This window comes from Arachis hypogaea, chromosome 4, assembly GCF_003086295.3.
Source record: "Arachis hypogaea cultivar Tifrunner chromosome 4, arahy.Tifrunner.gnm2.J5K5, whole genome shotgun sequence".
In the NCBI taxonomy this organism is placed as follows: Eukaryota; Viridiplantae; Streptophyta; class Magnoliopsida; order Fabales; family Fabaceae; genus Arachis; species Arachis hypogaea.
The window spans coordinates 67,587,399-67,608,657 of record NC_092039.1 but is presented as its reverse complement, the minus strand read 5'-3'; the positions used below and the strand labels follow the sequence as shown (position 1 = coordinate 67,608,657).

Sequence of the window (21,259 nt, the reverse complement as noted above, 5' to 3'; positions counted from 1 at the left end):
TCACTTTGATTTCTCTGCACTTGCTGCAAATTAGATTCACTAGTTCTGTTTCGATTCTCAGTACTCAAATCCTTTTATTATTCATGCAATTTAAGTTTCCTTGCCATTTAATATTCGTGCAATTTTAATTCCTGCATCTTAAGCTTCAATTATTTACTTTTCTTGCAATTTAAGATTCAGTTCTTCTACTTTCTTGCACTTTAAGTTTCAGCAATTTATCTTTCTTGCCATTTGAGCTTTTGCTATTTTACTTCCAGTATTTAAATTCCTTGTAATTTACTTTCTGAGAATCCAATTCATCAATATTAGCTTAACTAAATTCATCATCTAACTAAAGTTGTTTAATCCAATCAATTCCTGTGGGATCGACCTCACTCTTGTGAGTTATTATTACTTGATGCGCCTTGGTACACTTGTCGGTTAATTTGTGTGAAATCTAATTTTTCACCCATCACCTTCCTTATTTTTAATGTAAAAGTTTAAAAAATTGTTATTTATTTATTAAAATCAGCCATTAAAATTAATTATTATATATTTATATTTATGTATAAATACACATAAATATACGTGTTGTTTAACTTATTTTTAATATTATTTTATATTTTAACATATATTTTATATTAATGACTAATTTTAGTATATATCTAAAATAATTAAAAAATATAATTAAAAAGTTTTATATGAACCAATTATACATATTGATGTATTCATCCTAAACTTTTTTCATTCAAACACTAATCTTATTGATCTATTCAAAAACTAACGTATTAAATTTGATCTCTCATGGTTGTCCATATTAACATTGCATGTAATGATGAATTATGAATAATGCAATGGTTCTACATATTTAGGCCAGAGCCGGATAAAATATTAAAAAAGTGCTAAAAATATTTACACAATAAAATAAAATTTAAATAAAATTTTTAAAAAATTATTACAGAAGATTATTAAAAAAATTTAATTATTAAAAAGATCTTTAATATTAAAATTAATTAAAAAGACTAATTTTATAATATTTAAAAAAATAATTTTTTTTGTGAACAGATAAATATATCTTTAGATTATTTTTTTATTTATAAAATTAATCCTTTTAAATAATTTTAATATTAATGATTTTTTTAATAATTAAATCTTTTTAATAGTCTTTTATAATAATTATTTTATAAAATTTTAAAAAAATAAACTGAAATTTACATATAATTTACATATAAAAAATTAAAATTAGAGCCATTATTACCCCCTTTCCTACTATATAGTTCCGTCTAACATATTACTATTGCATCTAAAGATGAATTATGAATAATTTAACAAAAAAATATTATTATTATTAATGTAAAATTATTATACAACAATACTTTTAAAATAAATAGTTATGAAATGTATATTTGTTTTTAATTATTAGTTATCTTATGTACATCTAATTCGACGATATGCTTTTAGTTAAATTTTTTTATTATCTAAAGAAAAAATTAATTGTAACTAAATGTTAATATCCAACAGTGTGTAAATAATATGAATAACATGTTTTTAATATATTTATAAGAAAAATATTAGAGAGCCAATATTTGTAGTATAAAAAAATAAAAAATTAATTAATATTCATTCAAATACAAAATAGAAATGCAAAAGAAAAATATTGACCACCTGGCACCTGCATTTTTCAATTTATAAATGGTTGCCCCTCCTGTTGAATTTGATCGATGAATAAATGCTTATACTCATCATGCTGTAATTGAACCAAATCTTATTTGGAATAATTTCTAGTTATTTCTTTTTTACATATTTAAGTAATAAACCTTGTATATTTGCTTCTTTTTCTTTTGGTCAGGGTTCAAGGTCCGCAGAACAGATCGCTGTCACCCTTTGAATTTTTCCACGGTTGCTAAATAGTGAATAAGAATGAGGTTCACGCACGAGAGACGCGAGCATATTTGTTTATGTTTTTTTTGGACAGAGATAGAGCATCTTTGTTTATAAATATATAAAAGTAGCCTAATCGGAAAGCCTCCAAACTATATATTTATTTGAAAAATTCACTCCATGCGGACTGGGGATTTGTTTTAATAAATAAAATATTTATTTACTAAAATATATAATTTATATTTTTTTATCAAAATGCATTATATTTTTTATTTTCGTATCATGTTTATATATGCAGTGTGTAATGCTCTTATTTTGTTTATAGTATAAAATAAAATACGTATAATATTATTTCATTTACAGTATAAATGAGATAAAACTGGAAATAGTATATATATATGCATTTTGTCTATAGCGATTGTTTACAGTTTGTCACATCTATTTCTTCAACTTTTTTCTCACTTTTACCATTTTCTAATCAAATTTTGGAATTACTTCAAAATTATAGCACACAGCGATAATTATAATGTGGATATCAACCGACTGAACGTGATTTGGCACATTGTTTGGACAGCTAACTTTAAGATTGATGTTACTTTTCGTTTTATGTTTATGTTAAAGTATAGATGTATTGCTATAGTCAGGATACTTTTATACAATTAATATGTAGTATATGTTAGATGAATAAATATATTATTAAGAATGGTTTAAATGATAGAATATAATTTTAAACATAATTTAAAATGAATTTATTAATTAAATATTTAGTTAGCTTTGTTTTTCTTTAATCTAAGTTATTAAGCGTATGTTTTTTATTTTAGTTCTTAATTAGGGTTCTTAAAAATTTTTAGTAAAGTTGAGTAACTAAAAAATGTTTCTGCTTCTATTTATTAAATATTTAAATAAATGATTTTGTTTTTTATTTTTTTATTATTTAAATTATGTTTTTAAGTTGATATTATACTTGTTAGTTATTTAAATAAATATTTTTACTTAATATAACTTATAAAAGAGATAGGAAATGAATGTTGTTATTAATTATTTAATTAAATAATTTTATTTAAATTAAATTATATAGATATTTATTAATTTAATTATTTGACTAAATATTTTTATTTTCTATATGTTTATTAATTTAATTATTAATTATTTAAATAAATATTTTTATTTAAATGAATTTATAATGTAAATGTTTGTAGTTATTTGTAAAAAAATTATTTATAATTTAAATTAGTTTGTTATGTATATGTTTTTTGGTAGAAATTTTTACTTTGAATTTTTTATAGCTTTATAGGTTTACAGATTCCTAATTCGGATTTATTTATTATTTATCAGATGCCTCGCTTACTTTTTCTCAGGAGAGTGAGTCACACACTCCCACCATCGGACGCCATTGTCCCCAAGGTAGGGAGGCTGGCTTCGGGAACGCTTTGCCTATCAGGGATTTCGTGTTCGACAACTCCCTGATCACGGTATTTGTGGAGCGTTGACGTCTATAGATCCACACTTTCCATCCATCGTAGGGTGAGTGCACTATCACACTGCAGGATGTCGCATACCACCTCGGGTTACGCACTAATAGAGTGCCTGTGGGTGGTTGCTTTCATGACTTCCATACAAGGTATGTGACTAAGGTTTAGGAGTTAGTTGAGCAGTTATTTGGTGCTAGACCTCCTCCAGTCCAGCAGTAGGGAACACAGAGGAAGGAGTCTTTCTCCCTAAAGCTGACTTGGCTTCGGGAGCGTGTTCGACAGATGCCCAATACTAACGATCTAGCCACTCTTCGACAGTATGCGAGGTGCTTTATACTGTTGATGATCGGGAGTTACTTGATGATTGATAAGTCTAATAATCAGGTCCATCTCTGGTGGCTCCCACTACTAGATGACTTTCAGAGGTGTCGTTCTATGTCTTAGGGATCTGCGGTACTAGCATGGACATACCATTTCCTATGCTCCGCAGTACATCACTCCACCACAGACATTGCAGGATGCACTCCTCTACTAGTATCTGGGATATACCAGAGATTCCCTAAATGGTGTCCACATGAGCGACAGGTTTACATGTACCTTATGGCTGTGAGTTAACTGTTCAGTTTGGTTTTACTATTCCTCATTTTCATAATTCAATATGATGTCCAATTAACTGAATCATGGTACTTCTTACAAATGTCCACAGGTTGATCGGCATGACATAGCACAGCAGGGACCAACACGAGCAGAGAGTCCTGTGATGGCGTCGGGAGTTGGATCAATTACTGTGGGATGAGGTAAGCTTGTTACCTTTTTCTGTGGTTTAACTTGCATAGATAACTCAATCTTTTTTAGCACTTGCTACTCATCATTATTTCACTACGTCCATTATAGTTCCTGCGGATGCCGTACGACGACCCTGCACTATAAGATATCTGTTCGCCATGGCTGAAGGAAGAGGTAGAGTGGGGGATATCGATGTCTGTTGTCCCCCCTAGTCTGCTTCAACATAGTTGAATTCTACCATGCCGACTAGGTGAAGCGCCAGTTCAATGGTGAGCAACCAGTGCTAGGGGACCCGGTCAACGTTGACAAGTTCCTGAGTGCCACATGATGGGGAGAGGATGTCTGGTAGCCTACCAAGCTTTATGAGTGGTATGATCGGTGGATGGCTCAATTTCAGGAGGGATACCAGATATCCATTCAGACGAGCTTAGACTATCGGCCGACGCGGGAGTACGGGGATTGGTATCAGCTGGCATGCCGTGTTAGACACTTGTCAGGGCAGGATGTGCTTGATAACCCTAGGTTGTTTGAGTTACCGGGAGATGTATAACCTTTTTCCAGCCAGCTGAGAGACATCCTAGACCTTTCCTAGGACGTCCTTGATCGTCGTCAGCGGGCCAGAGAGGTTCAGCTGGATATTCAGAGGCCTACCAAGAGAGAAAGCAGTGTCAGAGAGTGCAGAAGAGTTGCAGGATGTCAGAGGCATAGGGTTAGGTCTCGCATGGAGCACCTGGATGTGGAGTCCGAGGAGGAGGCGAGTATCACTGACAAAAGGAGCACGACGATATCCTAGATGACCAGGGTGACTCACCCCCTCCTCCATAATTACCACCACCACCTCCTCCACTTCCATCACCATATTTGCCTTCAGGGTTAGGCTCACAGGCAGTTCGGGATAATTGGGATGTTGCCCCCTGGTTGGCATGACCTTAGTGCATCCATTAGTCGTCAACAGGCATCGATGGTGAACGAGATAGATTTCGAGAAGGCTTTTCATATTCATGCCACTAACCAGCCCACCATGCAGCACATTACAGAGCAGTTCTACACAAATAGAGAGAGCAGAGTATAGGTCAACCACAGCAGTATTCGTCTGCCCCTATGTCCACTACTATTTGGGTTCCATATTATTCTCCAGGCTTTGGCACTTTATACGGCACATACATCTGACCCAGTGCTCAGTATGAGATGCCGCCTTCAGTGGATTACGACCTATTGATGACGGCATCCCAGCCGATGCCTACACCACCTGCTGCCCACCTTACCAGCCTCAATATCAGCTATAGCCTCCTGCAGACACACGTCCTAGTAGACCTTAGCGACAGACACAGGCTCCACTATGTGGCATCAAACATCGACTGCATTTTCTGGGTGATCACCACCGATGACATCATTATTATTTTTGTATTTTCTTATTCTATATATTACCATTGATGTATCTTGATACACTATCTGTGTTGTATTTTAGAACATCATTTATGTTATATTCTAGTATTGTGTTGTAGTTTAAGCTTTAGATTTCAAGTCTAACATAAATGTCGTGATCATGGATAACTTAAATCGCATAAAATTCACGTACAAAATATGCTTACTAAAAATATAACAAAGTGAACCACGATATGAACCACACAAAAACATAAAAGATGCAAACAACAACCTTAACAAACACCAACAAAGTAGCGAGCGTAAACTAAACGTCCTCCGTTAGCCAGTTTGGACAACCTTTTCGGGTATGAACGATTTGCTTGCAGAGACTACATCATTTCTCTTAGAGCTCACCCTCTTCCATCTTATTATGAAATCTGGTGAAAATAGGTCTACCAGTAGACTTCCTGAGCATGGCAAGGTTAAGATGAAGCCATGTCCCATACCACTCCGGCCAAAGCTTCTCATCTGGTATCGGGAAAAACTCCGTCTCATACACCTTAAATACGATCTGCTCCAAGTACATTGGATGGATGTATGGACCACATTCAACACTTGCGGCATCACACAGGTGGAAAGCACATGACGACATGGAAAATGGAGTGATTGGAAAAGGCTACAGTTACATGTCCCAGTCGTCAAGCAAACAAGGAACGACCCTTGCGACCAACCCTCGAAATGTTCTAACTCCTCAACCAGGAACATTAAAGCCCATCTGTCACAGTGAGTGTCGCGCATCTTCGATATTCCCTCTCTATTCTTCTCAATAGTAGCCATTAGCCGCTGTGAAAATCGATTACCCACCACTAGTTTTTGCATGTGCCTCTGATAAACCACTATTTCATGGTTCATCTTGTGCTCAATTGAGTGGATTTTATCAATTCTTTACCCACTTATTCATACTATTTGCATGGTTTTACATTTGCCTTCCTAATTATGTGCTTTGATTGAAAACATGCTTCTTTGGCCTTAAGTTCCCTATGTTTAATCCTCTATTATTACCATTAGATGTCTTGATATGTGTGTTAAGTGATTTCAGGGATTATGGGGCAGGAATGGTTTAGAGGATGGAAAGGAAGCATGTAAAAGTGGAAGGAATACAAGAAGTTGAAGGAACTGCAAAGCTGTCCAACCTGACCTCTTCGCACTCAAACGGTTATAACTTTTGCTACAGAGGTCCAAATGATATAGTTCCAATTTCCTTGGAAAGCTAACGTCCGGGGCTTCGATTTGATATATAATATGCCATAGTGGCCCTGACGCTAGGCGACGCGACCACGTGCTCCATGCGGCCGCGTCGTAGTGACGGAAAACCAGCGTGGCAGATTTCTTCTCCAGCGATTTCTGGGATGTTTTCGACCCAGTTTTCGACCCAGAAAACTCAGATTAGAGGCTATAAAGTAGAGGGATTGCATCCATTCAGATCATGCTTTTGATAATTCATTTTTTATTATTTTAGATGTAGTTTTTAGAGAGAGAGGTTCTCTCCTCTCTCTTAGGATTAGGATTTAGGACTTCTCTTAGTTTTAGAAGTGACTCTCAATCCCAGGTTCAATGTTCTTTGTATTTATTTATTTTCAACGTTCCATGTTTAGATTGATTTTCTTAATTAATGTTATTTGAGATATTTCAGTTTATGATTGTTTTATTTATGAATGCTTTTTATTTAATTTAGATAGTTTTCCTTTTTGGCTTTGGTTAAATAATTGGTGACTCTTGAGTTATCAAACTCATTGTTGATTGAAAATTGGATTTCTTCATTTCATTAATTCAAGTTCCAATAACTCTGACTTTTCCCAAGGAAAGACTAGGACCTGAGGAATCAAAATTAATTCATCCATTTAACTTACCTTCATAGTTAGAGGTTAACAAAGTGGGAGAAAAATCCAATTCTCATCACAATTGATAAGGATAACTAGGATAGGACTTCCAGTTCTTATACTTTGTCAAGAGTTTATTTTACAGTTATTATTATTTATTTTAAGTGTCATTTAACATACCTTTTACCTTAATCTAAAACCCTAAATATACTTTTGCATAACCAATAATAAGAACATACCTCCCTGCAATTTCTTGAGAAGACGACCCGAGGTTTAAATACTCGGTTATCAATTTTAAAGGGGTTTGTTACTTGTGACAACCAAAACATTTGTATGAAAGGACTTTTGTTGGTTTAGAAGCTATACTTGCAACGGGAATTTATTCTGAATTCTAGACCACGCAAAAGTTCTTTCAGCAGCCTCTCATCCTTTCCTGACAAACAACTGCTGCACCCTCTCATAGGTGCATCGCGCGATGGCTGAAATCGGAAGTAGCATGTATCCTTAAACACAACATTGATGCACTCAGAGAGGTTCATCATCATGTGCCCAAACTGGCGACCGCTATCGCACTGTTGTATCCAGATCTCTTTGTTGAATCTACCAGCCCAGTCCGCCATCTCCACTACAAGCCCCTCAATGCATCTATGCACCACTCGTATCTAGCCTTGCTTGGACGATAAGCAGCATTTATGAGAAACTGCTTTTTCTCGGTGGACTTGAAACAAGACATAAAGTTTGTCGTCATGTGCCAGACACGGTTAGCATGAAACGCTCTAGGAGGATGCCAACCACTACTGTCAGCTCTTAGTGCATCCTTGATTGCCTGAGATCTATCAAAAATAATTAACAGGACTTCCTGTTGGGTGACGTGTTACCTCAGGTTAGTAAAGGAGAAAGACTATGAATCCATCGTCTCAGACTCAATAATTGTCAAGGCTACAGGAAGGATATTGCTGTTACCATCTTGTGCTATTGCAATAAGCAAAACACTACCATATTTTTCATATAGATGCATGCCACCGACGGAGACGAATGACTTACAATGCTTGAATGCCTCCACATGGGTAGGGAAGGCCCAAAATACCTTATCAAACATACTGCAATCATGAATCATAAGGTGCCCATCATAGTACGATACGCAATGGTGTCACATATCCTTCGGGGACAACAACTCTGCAGTGCTTGTAGCAACCTCGACACCTTATTGTATGACTCCTCCCAATTATCATATATCTGTGCAATTGTCTTTTATTTCGCCATCTAGACCTTTCTATATGAAGGTTTGAAGGGATAGCTTTGCTCAGCTGCACTTTGTAGGACAACGATACTGATGGATGGGCTAAATTGTATCAACGAGAGGATGACATGGCAAATAAGACTGCTTTCCAACTGTTGGTGATCCTGAGACATAGTGGGTGCTAAACACGTGTGTGCTCCTCCCACCCTACATACCTCCCTATTGAAATAGAACAACTGTGGTTGACATATACAACAAGCATAACAATGATAATTGAGAATATAGAAAATAACTAAGCTGGAACTTACTAATATTTGGGATTATGTCAGAGAGAAACACGAAGACTCCAAAGGTAGTCTGCTTCATATTATTAGTAATACACATGATATTTTAATCGATCCGGCTCCACAACTCGATACTTAGTGTTTCTGCAAATGCTGTAATTCCTCACACCCTGCGTTACTGCATCTCTGCTTTTGAATCTATGACCAACTCGAAACTCCACACCACTGTCAAAGTTGTAATTGTCTTCATCCGTGTTGGAAAATGAATTTTTCTTTTACATTGTGTCCAGATCTAATGTATGATAGTGACTGGGTACAGATGATAGGGCCGAAATTAGGTGCAGGATAGGCAGAAGCTACCGACGTGATGGGTCGACAAGGGTCTCCAGTACAAACTCCTCCTCGTCATCATCTTCATAAGAATCGCTCTCGTTGCTATCCGCAACATACTCCTCATTTGAGTCCTCATCGTCATGTCCATGTCTTCCACTAGACTAGCAACATGTATTGATTTGGGTGCGAGAGGTGGGTCATCCTGCACAAAGTTCGAGTAGCCAGATCCACCGCTATCGACATCACCAACCTCCGCAGAAAACTCTATCACTTGTTCTGCCATGATTCTCCAATGGATGTCAAATACCAGGCGTACATGCTCGTCGCCATGGAACCAAAACAGACGAAACCGAAAATTTCTATTTTCCATTAGTGCTCGAAACCTATACCCTCTTCTAATCTCTTTTCTCCCGCTACCACCGACGCCACTCAATATCAGATTCTTCAACTCGAACAAAAAACTTACTTACCGGGTACGTAACAAAATGGGATTCTTGAACTCAAATATCACCCTATTGTCACTATTTTTAATATGGCAATTAGGATACACACTTACAATCAAATATCCACTACTACTAGATATTTTGGCTTATTTTCAGAAGAAAAAAGTAGTAAAATATTTGTGGAGAATACAAAAAGTTGCACATCTTTTTATAGTTGCTGAAAATTCGTCATAAGATATCTTGTTTACAGTGTAAATAAAAAAATACTACATGTATCTTGTTTATACTGTAAACGAAATATACATGTTTACCATTGCGTACCTTATCTCATTTATAGTATAAACAAGATTTATATAGTATTATTTTATTTATACTGTAAACGAAATAAGAGATACGATATATTTTAATAAAAATACTACAAATTGTGTATTTTAATCAATAAAATATTTATTTTATTTATTTAAAAAAATCGTGCGACTGCACGCGTCCTCTCATGACTATTATTATTATATTATTTTTTGCTATTTCGATAATTTTTTTATAATAAAAATATATATTCAATTATTTGATAAATTTAATTAAATTATTATCTAATAATTTTTAATTATTAATTTTATATATAAATAACTGTATTTATCATTTTTTATTTATATATAATTTTTTTAAAATTAAAAAAACATTGGATTTTTGGTATTTTAGCAGAATTCGGAAAAGAATGCAAAAAGAAAAATTGTTCGAAACTTAAAAAAGCACTAGATCTGATATTTGTTTTTAAAATAAATTAAATAATAGAAATCTCTCTAAGTAATTTCTGATTTGTTCCTTACAAAAATTAAATAATAAAAACTGGTTGATGCGACTTTTACAAATCATTATACACACGTAGCCAAAGTCCAAAGATAATTATTTCCACTGATTTCAAGCCCATTTATAGTATTGACAGGTGCTACATTGATATACCCGTTTATACATCATATTAAAAAATAATTACGGTCCTATTCCATGAAATAATTGTTTTTAGTATCAAATAATTAACTCATTTTTTTAATTTTATCGTATATTTAAATTAAGGTTAAATTAATAGCAGCAAATTTTCTATCCTTTTACAAATAAGAGTGTTGACAGATTTTTTTTTCTTACCATCTTTTATCTACCATCAGATAAAAATCGAAAGAAAAAGAAAATAAAAAAGAATTGCATTATGCATCTAAGGAACTCAAACATAAAATATTGACCCACGAGGTCCTCATGCAGCCTTAGCTTCCACTGCGTGTTCCCTAATTATTTCTGATTGAAGACGGTGGGAGTGACATTGAACAATGAACAACATGATTCTTCTATTTATATGATCTCAATTGCGTGAAGCTTTAAATAAAACCAGCACTAATCTTGCACCTTGAGTTGTTTAATTAGCACTCTTCTTCTCCATCAGTTCAACCATGCCCGATATTCAAGTCTACCTTGTGTTGTTCCTTCTATGGTTCATCTCCACCATTTTAATTAAATCTTTATTCACAAAAACCCAAAGTCTTAGGCTACCCCCAGGTCCCCCAATTTCCTTGCCGCTTCTTGGGCACGCTCCTTACCTCCGATCCCTCCTTCACCAAGCGCTATACAAGCTATCACTGCGCTATGGACCCCTTATTCATGTTCTCATTGGTTCCAAGCACGTCGTGGTTGCTTCGTCAGCAGAAATGGCGAAGCAAATCCTTAAGACCAATGAGGAATTCTTTTGCAACCGGCCAATCATGATCGCGAGTGAGAGCTTGACGTATGGTGCGGCCGACTACTTCTTCATTCCGTACGGAACATACTGGAGGTTCCTGAAGAAGCTCTGCATGAACGAGCTCCTCAGTGGGAGAACCCTAGAACATTTCGTTGACACTCGCCAAGACGAAGTGGAGGCGTTTGTGAGGAACATTCTAGAAATATCTAAGACCGGTAAGCCGATCGAGATGAGGCACGAGTTGATAAGGCACACAAATAACATAATTTCGAGGATGACAATGGGAAAGAAGAGCATCAAGAGCGGCGACGAGGTTGCGAGGTTGAGGAAAGTGATTAGGGAAGTTGGGGAGCTTCTTGGAGCGTTTAATTTGGGGGATATAGTTGGCTTCATGAGGCCTTTTGATCTTCAAGGGTTTGGGAAGAAGAACTGGGAAACACATCACCAATTGGATGTAATGATGGAGCAGGTTTTGAAGGAGCACGAAGAGGCAAGGTCAAAGTCTGATAGTGACAGGAAGAAGGATCTCTTTGACATTCTCTTGGACCTAATTGAAGCAGATGGTGATAATAAACTCACTAGAGAAAGTGCCAAAGCCTTCGCCTTGGTAAGTCCTATTTCTTTTTAATTTCTTCTGTCTTTTCTCTTGTAGGAATCAGTAAGGGTAAGGGTAAGGGAAACATATATGCGAAAAATATTAGTTAATTACTTATGATTTTTCTATTATATATACTAATATATTCAGTCTCTATTAATATATAATTTTATTTATTAACTATGTTTATAAATATAAAATTAGTTTAAATAATAACGTCTTTATATTTTAGCTATGTGAGGTTTTGGATTTAAATTTTAAATTTCATAGATATACATAATAAAGAGTATTTTGAGAGCAAATTTATACATTAAATTCTTTTCCAATTTTCATTATATATACTAGTATATTATTAGGCACTATGAATTCACCTTTTGTTTATTGAATGTGTTTTATACTTAACAAATGTGTGATTAGTGAAAATGGTAAGCACCTTACACTATAACCAAAAACTCCTGAATTAAAATTTTAGAAATCACAAAATATTTTCTTTCTGAAGATAGATATATATATAAGGATGTTATAAAAGTAAAAATTTGTTTATCAAATTCCTCATCTGCTAACGTGTTGATAGTGCGTATTAATCTATATTTTTATCCATCAAATATGTGTAATGATAATAAATATGAGATTAGTAAAATTATTAAGTGTCTTACTCTTTAATTAAGAGGTCCATCAAATATGTGTAATAATAATAAATATGAGATAGAAATATTAAGTGTCTTACTCTTTAATTAAGAGGTCTTTGATTCAAATTTTAAAAGTATAAATAAAATATTTGTTTTATAAATTATATATAATAAAAAATATTTTCAAGAAGAAAGTTATGAATCAAACTTTTTTTATATTCTGATCTCATTATAAGATTAATATATATGAATAAACTTATTAATTTACTATTTTTATTAAATGTGCACCAAAATTAACAAATATATATGTGACTAGTTAAGACGGTAAAGACCTGATATATAATTGAAGGCTTGAGTTCCAAATTAAAAAATTTCAAAAACAAAATTATAGATATACATAAGGCATTTTAATAATAAAGTTTGTACACCAAATGCCTTACATATATATACCTCCTACATACACACACACACACACATATATACCTCCTACATCTACTATTAGTCTATTATTGAATTGAATGGTGGATCTCTTTAATGATCCACTTTCTCCCTATTTAGATTTAAAATATATTTCAGTAAACATTTGTTTGTTAATATGCCAACCAAAAAATGTCTAAAACAGGTTTTACTTGATCGAGGATTCTTATTAACATTTTAGATCTGTAATTAGGTATCTATGAATGGCTACTATGTTTAGATAAGAATTTTTGTTTTAAGATACACTTATCATTAAGTATGTTCAAGAAAAAATTGGCATGTGTCACTTCATTTGACATACATTCACATCTTTTTAATAGATCCCACCAAGTTTTATATAATTGGTCATGTTAAGAAGGGAAAAAAATTATTTAATATTTATTAATTGTTATAATAATTAATAAATATTAAATAAAATAAATTTTATTTATTTTTATGAATTTTTTTATTACTAAATATTTTCGTATAGGATGGTAATAAAATATAACATGCCATAATAAGTTTTGTGCCTATACAATAATTATTCTCAAATGTACTTTAATGAGTTAGACGTTACTACTCAATCAGTTTATTTAGTTATAATGGGTCCCACTAATTTTTTTAAATAATACTTCAAATCAATTTTTTAAAAATTAATTAAATACTTTAATTTTTAATAAATTTTAATTATCAAATTAATTTCTAACTTTCTACTTTGTTGGATAAGTAAATATAAGCACGTGTCACAATTACTACTGTATGGGGTTGTTTTTTTTTTTTTTGGTGACTCTGTATGGGGTTATGGGGTTGTTTAAATCCCATTTCTGTTTAGTAAAACACCTTAATTAATTAACAGCGCTAAATTGTTAATAAAATATATTATTTTTTAATATTTAATCAACAAATATATTTTTATATTAAATTATAAATTATAACTTTTAAATCTTAAATTTTAATAATATAAAAATAAAATATTAACCTAAAATATTAAGTAATATTAATAAAAAATATTAGTTGTTTTATGTTTCTCCTTATTTAGTTAGACATTGCTACACAATGTGATTCCACAGGACATGTTCATTGCCGGGACTAATGGGCCAGCAAGTGTGTTAGAGTGGTCACTGGCAGAGCTCATAAGGAACCCACACGCATTAAAGAAGGCAAGAGAAGAAATCGATTCTGTAGTTGGGAAGGACAGACTGGTGAAAGAATCAGATATACCAAATCTGCATTATCTCCAAGCAGTAGTCAAAGAAACTCTGAGGCTTCACCCACCAACACCGATCTTCGCAAGAGAAGCCTTAAGAAGCTGCCAAGTCGAAGGCTATGACATTCCTCAGTATTCCAAGATCTTTATCAATGCTTGGGCCATTGGAAGGGACCCAAACCACTGGGACAACGCGCTCGAGTACCTTCCTGAGAGGTTCTTGCAAACGGAAGAACCTGGAAAGAGTAAAATCGATGTCAGGGGCCAATACTATCAGTTACTGCCTTTTGGGAGTGGAAGAAGAAGCTGCCCTGGCACCTCACTTGCATTGCTTGTTATACAAGGAACACTGGCGAGTTTGATTCAGTGCTTTGATTGGGTTGTTAATGATGGAAAAAATAATGAGGTTGATATGTCCGAGGAAGGAAGGGTAACTGTGTTTTTGGCAAAGCCGTTAAAGTGCAAGCCTGTTGCTCGCTTTGCTCCATTCTCATCGGCGTGAAATTAAAGGAACATGTATGTGTTTCATGGTTGCAGCAGTGAAGAATCCAATTCATTTCTTGCCTTAATTTTATGTTTACTACCCTGCCGTTTATATATTAATACTAGCCTCATAAGCCGTGCAATGCACGGGATTCACCAAATTTAAACTTTTTTTTAAAAAAAAAATACTAAGAATATAACTAAAATGTATTCTATAAAAATAAATGTTATATTAAATTTGGATAATTACAAAATTATTACTACATTAAAATAAAATAAATAAAAACAATTATTCAATATGTCAATGAATAGTATAACATGTTTTCTAAGATAATAAAAGATAATAAAATATAATAACAATTGTTAGACACTAATAAAATAGGAAAAAGAAGTCTAATAGAGATGTAGTTTACTATTACATATAATCTTAAAAACACATAACGTCAAGATACTTATTGATACCAAAATAAAATATTTACGACATATATAAATTTGTTCATTAATTAAAAAAATAAAATATGTCCAAAACAACTTAACATATAATTTAAAATATCTATCAAATAGAGTTATACATAGGAGGCCTAACATCGCTGAATCGACAACTCCATCTGGCGGTTAACTATCGAGCCGAGTTTCAAGGCAATGATGTCCCCCGCCTTTAAATTGTATACTCTACAACATTCATTCCACTCAACCCCAAACTTCTATTCTCCACCTCTTCCTCCACTTTTCAGTAAGTGGAAAAAGAACACATTCTTCTCTATATTGGAATCGGGACCAGTGATCATCCAAATCGAACCATCTCCAGATAGTTTAAGATACGCAGCAAATTTCGAAGCCAAATACTGCAACGAATAATTCATAGTTAAGATAAACATAATATTTTCATACACAATGAATAACATATTTAGGATGAATATTCAATAAGCTTGCAAGAAAAAAAAAAAAGAAATCACTTTTTTGAGATCAAGTTACCAATCTAGATTGACCTAGATTTGAAGCTGTGATGACTTTTTCATAATAAACCTCTGGAGCGTATCTAATTCAGGATAATATAAATATGTTAGTCACCATACTAAAAAATAGCAAGCTATCCCATGATATTAAAATCTGAAACACAAGGAAAAAAAGTTACATACAGCATTACCTATGATCAAACAATTTCTTTGTCGCGTTACTTTGTTCGTTGACCTCCAATGATAAACTGTTTCCAGTAGACAAATCTCTCAGATTATACGGATTATCCCCTACCAGTGTCCCATCTTGATCATTGTTTTTATCACCATCTGATGAAAATTGATCATCAGATGGTTCAGACCCATATAGAACTACCACATCAGCTAATGAGTCCTCATCAATCCTGGTATACTTTATATGGAACACTCTTGATACATTATCAAGAGTTTATGGGTTTATTAGCTCAGGCACATATCAGTCAGGATCAAGGTGAACTTGGATGGGTTGGTTGTCATGATTCCACAACGAAATAAAAAAAATTCCAAAACTGACATACCTAAATTGAACAGATGCCCTTCTATTGATAAAATAGAAAGTTCTAATCTGTTCAAATGAGTAATCAGTTATGAGCAACTGATCATTCTTTCTTATCACCTCCAGCACTAAACAATTATCTAGCTCGTCAATGACATAGAACATTGGCCCTAATCCTTCGCCATGAGTTGAAACAAAAGTTGGAGGAAGAGTTCTCTCACCCTATATTCAAATTTCTTCCTAAAGTTAATTCACGTCTAACAAAATATGCTAAAAATGCTTCACATAATTTTACGTAATTATTTAGCGAAAAGAGGCATATATACCTTTAAATCTACCATTATTACCAACTGAGCAACACAAGAGAACAATAATCACGTAAATGAACTGGCATTATAATGAGCATCACAAAAATAGGTAACTAAGTAACTAACACATATGAGGTCTTTTTGAATGTCCAGAAAAAAATACTGAAGTTTTGAAAGAAATAATGAAAAAGAAATTCCTGTTATCTGATGACCAGAATTCACTACCCCTTTTAAAATTTAGTGAATTAGTTCTTTTGGCAAGCGCACCAAAATTATCGCCAAGTAATAACCCACAGTGGAGTGGGATCGTATCCACAGAGATTGGCAAATTCAAGCAGTTTTAATTGATTGATGAATTAGTCAAATAGATCAATAAGATTGTGAAGTGCAGAATTGTAAATAACATAAACGTAAATGACTAGAATATAAAGAAAAGTAATAAAGGGCAGGAATGGAAATTGCAGAATGTAAAGTGCTGAATCATAAATGACTTGAATGTAAATGGGAGTGGGGAATTGCTGAATGTAAAATTAAGCAGTAAAGAAATAGATAGATAAGAATGGGAAAATTCATTGAGATTGGGAGATGTTGTCTCTTTGGATCAAATCTAGCTTATATCCTCTTCAATCATGCAACTCATTGACCTCTTGGAAAACATGATTGATTGAGCCCCAATCCCTTGGTGACTCAATCTCTCAGATCCTGATCAATAGCCAATTCCTTAGTCTAATTGCTCATGAAGAGAGATATGCTTGGTCCCTGATTATACCACACACCCTCATAGGTCCAGGTAGAGGGGGGATTATATGTCACGTATCCCATCACTAAAACCCAGATTCTACTCAAGTGTGAGAAGGGATTTCAAGCATGGTTTGATGTTTCCTTTCCCAAGGTTCCCATGAAACCTAATTGCATTCAATCTCTTTCCCAAGATAATTGAACACTAAGAATTAAGAACGAAATTCCTTCTAACAAATCAAAGAGAAGATGAAGAGAAGAAGAATTTCACTATTATCAATCCATCAAGTATAACAGAGCTCCCTCTCTCAATGAGTGGGAAGTTAGCTACTCATAGCTTGAAAAGTACTCAAAAGTGGAGTGTAAAAGTGGATCTAAGACTAACTGCTTAACCCCCTCTTCAATACTACTTGGGGATATTTATACTACTCCTAGTAAAATAAAATAATTACAAAAGTGAAAAGGGAAAATTACATTTTGGAGGGAAAGAAAACACTCAATAAGCGTGACTTCTTAGCTGGCGTGTGGTTAGTGCTTTACCAGCGTGTCACATGCCCTTCAAACTAACTTGGTGTGCCATGCTCAGTCCTTCAAGTGGCACGCTCGTCCCTTTGTCAACCTTGGCATGCCACGCCTTTGAACTCAAGTGGCACGCCATAGTGAAATTCTTGTGTTGGCGTGCCACACCTTCGAGCTCAAGTGGCATGCCCTTTGCTTTTTCCACTTTCCTTTGCCTCTGGAAACTTGAACTAGCGTGGCATGCCTAGGGTCTGGCATGCCACGCCCTTGTTGTGTGCTTGGCTAAGCTCCTCTGGAAAGTTGAACTAGCGTGGCACGCACAGGGTCTGGCGTGCCACACCCCTTTGTGAGTGAATGGTTCCTCTATTTGGCTTGCCACACCACAAACTCAAGTGGCATGCCCCAATGCTTCTTTGCTCTCTGAATGACACTGGCATGCCACACCTGGTTGCTCAAGTGGCACGCCTAAGTGAAGAATAGTGAATGGCGTGCCACGCCTTCGATACCAAGTGACACGCCCCATGTAATTGGCCTCTTCCATCCTCTCTGGAAACTTATATCAACGTGCCACACCTAAAGGTTAGTGTGCCACGCCCATGACCTTGTCTTGTTCCAGTAGTTGGCGTGCCACGCCTCGGCCTTCAAGCGGCACGCCATAGTGACATGCTCAGATTGGCGTGCCACGCCTTCGACTTCAAGTGGCACGCCCAGTCTTCAATTGCCTTCAGCCCCTTCTCTGGATCATTGTACCAGCATGCCACGCCATGCTGCTCAAGTGGCACGCCCATGTATTTGTGCACTCTTCAAGATTGGCGTGCCATGCCTGGGTCTTCAAGTGGCACGCTAAAGTGACTTTTTGGAGCTGGTGTGCCACGCCTTCGACACCAAGTGGCACACCATAGTGGAGGTTCTTCTTGAGATGGTGAGTTGGTGTGCGACGCCCCTTTGCTCAAGTGGCACGCCCATAGTAGTTGATGGGTCAGGCGTGCCACGCCCCTTTTGTGTCCTCCATTTTGCTTTCTGGAATTTTGTATTAGCGTGCCATGCCCAGTCCCTGGCGTGCCATGCCCACATGCATGCTTGGATATCCCTTCTGGATATTAGTACTGGCGTGCTATGCCTAGCCCTTGGCGTGCCACGCCAGTGCATTTTTGTGGCGTTTGCTCCAAATAGCATGCCAGTTTCACACGCCTAACTTCTTGTTTGTCTTCTACCCATTTTTTGATGCCTTTTTCACTTGCAATTTAGCACAACTCATCTCAAAGTAGTGTACCATAATATTCATCAAATAATGCATGAATTGTACTGATCAAATGAGATTTGTGCTCTTTTATGGTCTTCTTTATGCAAGAAAGAAGGGTAGATGATTGGTGCGCGAAATTGTGATCAATACTTTTCACAACTCAAATAATCCCCGGTAATGAATCCAAAAACTTGGTGTTCAATACCATGGCATAAACACAACTTCGCACAACTAACCAGCAAGTGTACTGGGTCGTCCAAGTAATAAACCTTACGCGAGTAAGGGTCGATCCCACAGAGATTGTTGGTATGAAGCAAGCTATGGTCACCTTGTAAATCTTAGTCAGGCAAACTCATGTGGGTATGGTGATATACGAATAAAACATAAATATAAAGATAGAGATACTTATGTAATTCATTGGTAGGAATTCCAGATAAGAGTATGAAGATGCTGGTTCCTTCCGTCTCTCTGCTTTCCTATTGTCTTCATCCAATCCTTCTTACTCCTTTCCATGGCAAGCTCAAGCAAGGGTTTCACCGTTGTCAATGGCTACCTCCCATCCTCTCAGTGGAAATATTCAACGCACCCTGTCACGGCACGGCTATCCATCTGTCGGTTCTCGATCAGGCCGGAATAGAATCCAGTGATTCTTTTGCGTCTGTCACTAATGCCCCGCCCTCAGGAGTTTGAAGCACGTCACAGTCATTCAATCATTGAATCCTACTCAGAATACCACAGACAAGGTTAGACCTTCCAGATTCTCTTGAATGCCGCCATCAGTTCTAGCCTATACCACGAAGACTCTGATCTCACGGAATGGCTGGCTCGGTTGTCAGGCGAGCACTCGGTTGTCAGGCGATCAACCATGCATCGTGTATCAGGAATCCAAGAGATATTCACCCAATCGAAGGTAGAACGGAGGTGGTTGTCAGTCACACGTTCATAGGTGAGAATGATGATGAGTGTCACGGTTCATCACATTCATCAAGTTGAAGAACAAGTGATATCTTAGAACAAGAACAAGCGGAATTGAATAGAAGAACAATAGTAATTGCATTAATACTCGAGGTACAGCAGAGCTCCACACCTTAATCTATGGTGTGTAGAAACTCCACCGTTGAAAATACATAAGAACAAGGTCTAGGCATGGCCGAATGGCCAGCCTCCAAATGATCAAAGATCTAAAGAAAGAGATTCCAAAGATCCGAAGATTAGAAGCCTCAAATACAATAGCAAAAGGTCCTACTTATAGAGAACTAGTAACCTAAGGTTTACAGAGATGAGTAAATGACATAAAAATCCACTTCCGGGCCCACTTGGTGTGTGCTTGGGCTGAGCAATGAAGCATTTTCGTGTAGAGACTCCTCTTGGAGTTAAACGCCAGCTTTGGTGCCAGTTTGGGCGTTTAACTCCCATTCTTGTGCCAGTTCCGGCGTTTAACGCTGGGAATTCTGAGGGTTACTTTGAACGCCGGTTTGGGCCATTAAATCTTGGGCAAAGTATGAACTATCATATATTGCTGGAAAGCCCAGGATATCTACTTTCCAACGCCGTTGGGAGCGCGCCAATTGGGCTTCTGTAGCTCCAGAAAATCCACTTCGAGTGCAGGGAGGTCAGAATCCAACAGCATCTGCAATCCTTTTTAGTCTCTGAATCAGATTTTTGCTCAGGTCCCTCAATTTCAGCCAGAAAATACCTGAAATCACAGAAAAACACACAAACTCATAGTAAAGTCCAGAAAAGTGAATTTTAACTAAAAACTAATAAAAATATACTAAAAACTAACTAGATCATACTAAAAACATACTAAAAACAATGCCAAAAAGCGTACAAATTATCCGCTCATCACAACACCAAACTTAAATTGTTGCTTGTCCTCAAGCAACTGAAAATCAAATAAAAAGAAGAGAATATGCAATGAATTCCAAAAACATCTATGAAGATCAGTATTAATTAGATGAGCGGGGCTTTTAGCTTTTTGCCTCTGAACAGTTTTGGCATCTCACTCTATCCTTTGAAATTCAGAATGATTGGCTTCTTTAGGAACTCAGAATCTAGATAGTGTTATTGATTCTCCTAGTAAAGTATGATGATTCTGATGACAAGTCATCATATACCTATTTTTCTATGCTTTTTCATACAAGAAATTGATGATTAGTGCTTAAATATTGCATTCTTGTGTACTTAAATGATATATTTTC

General features: G+C 35.4%; 1 protein-coding gene across 1 annotated transcript; it reads left to right on the top strand.

The window, feature by feature from the left end:
- Window positions 1-10,873: 10,873 nt before the first annotated feature.
- LOC112796807 (beta-amyrin 24-hydroxylase) lies at window positions 10,874-14,845 on the top strand. The gene is made up of 2 exons (XM_025839433.3): window positions 10,874-11,996; window positions 14,140-14,845. Exons 1-2 carry the CDS (start codon window positions 11,103-11,105, stop codon window positions 14,776-14,778), a joined length of 1,533 nt encoding a protein of 510 aa, XP_025695218.1. The 5' UTR covers window positions 10,874-11,102; the 3' UTR covers window positions 14,779-14,845.
- The last annotated feature ends 6,414 nt before the right edge of the window (window positions 14,846-21,259 follow it).

What these genes read in the sequence shown, in the direction of transcription:
- LOC112796807 (XM_025839433.3), top strand. Translation starts at nt 11,103, where the DNA reads ATGCCCGATATTCAAGTCTACCTTGTGTTGTTCCTTCTATGGTTCATC. An exon ending in GTGCCAAAGCCTTCGCCTTG is followed by an intron (nt 11,997 to 14,139) that starts GTAAGTCCTATT and finishes GTGATTCCACAG; the next exon opens with GACATGTTCATTGCCGGGAC.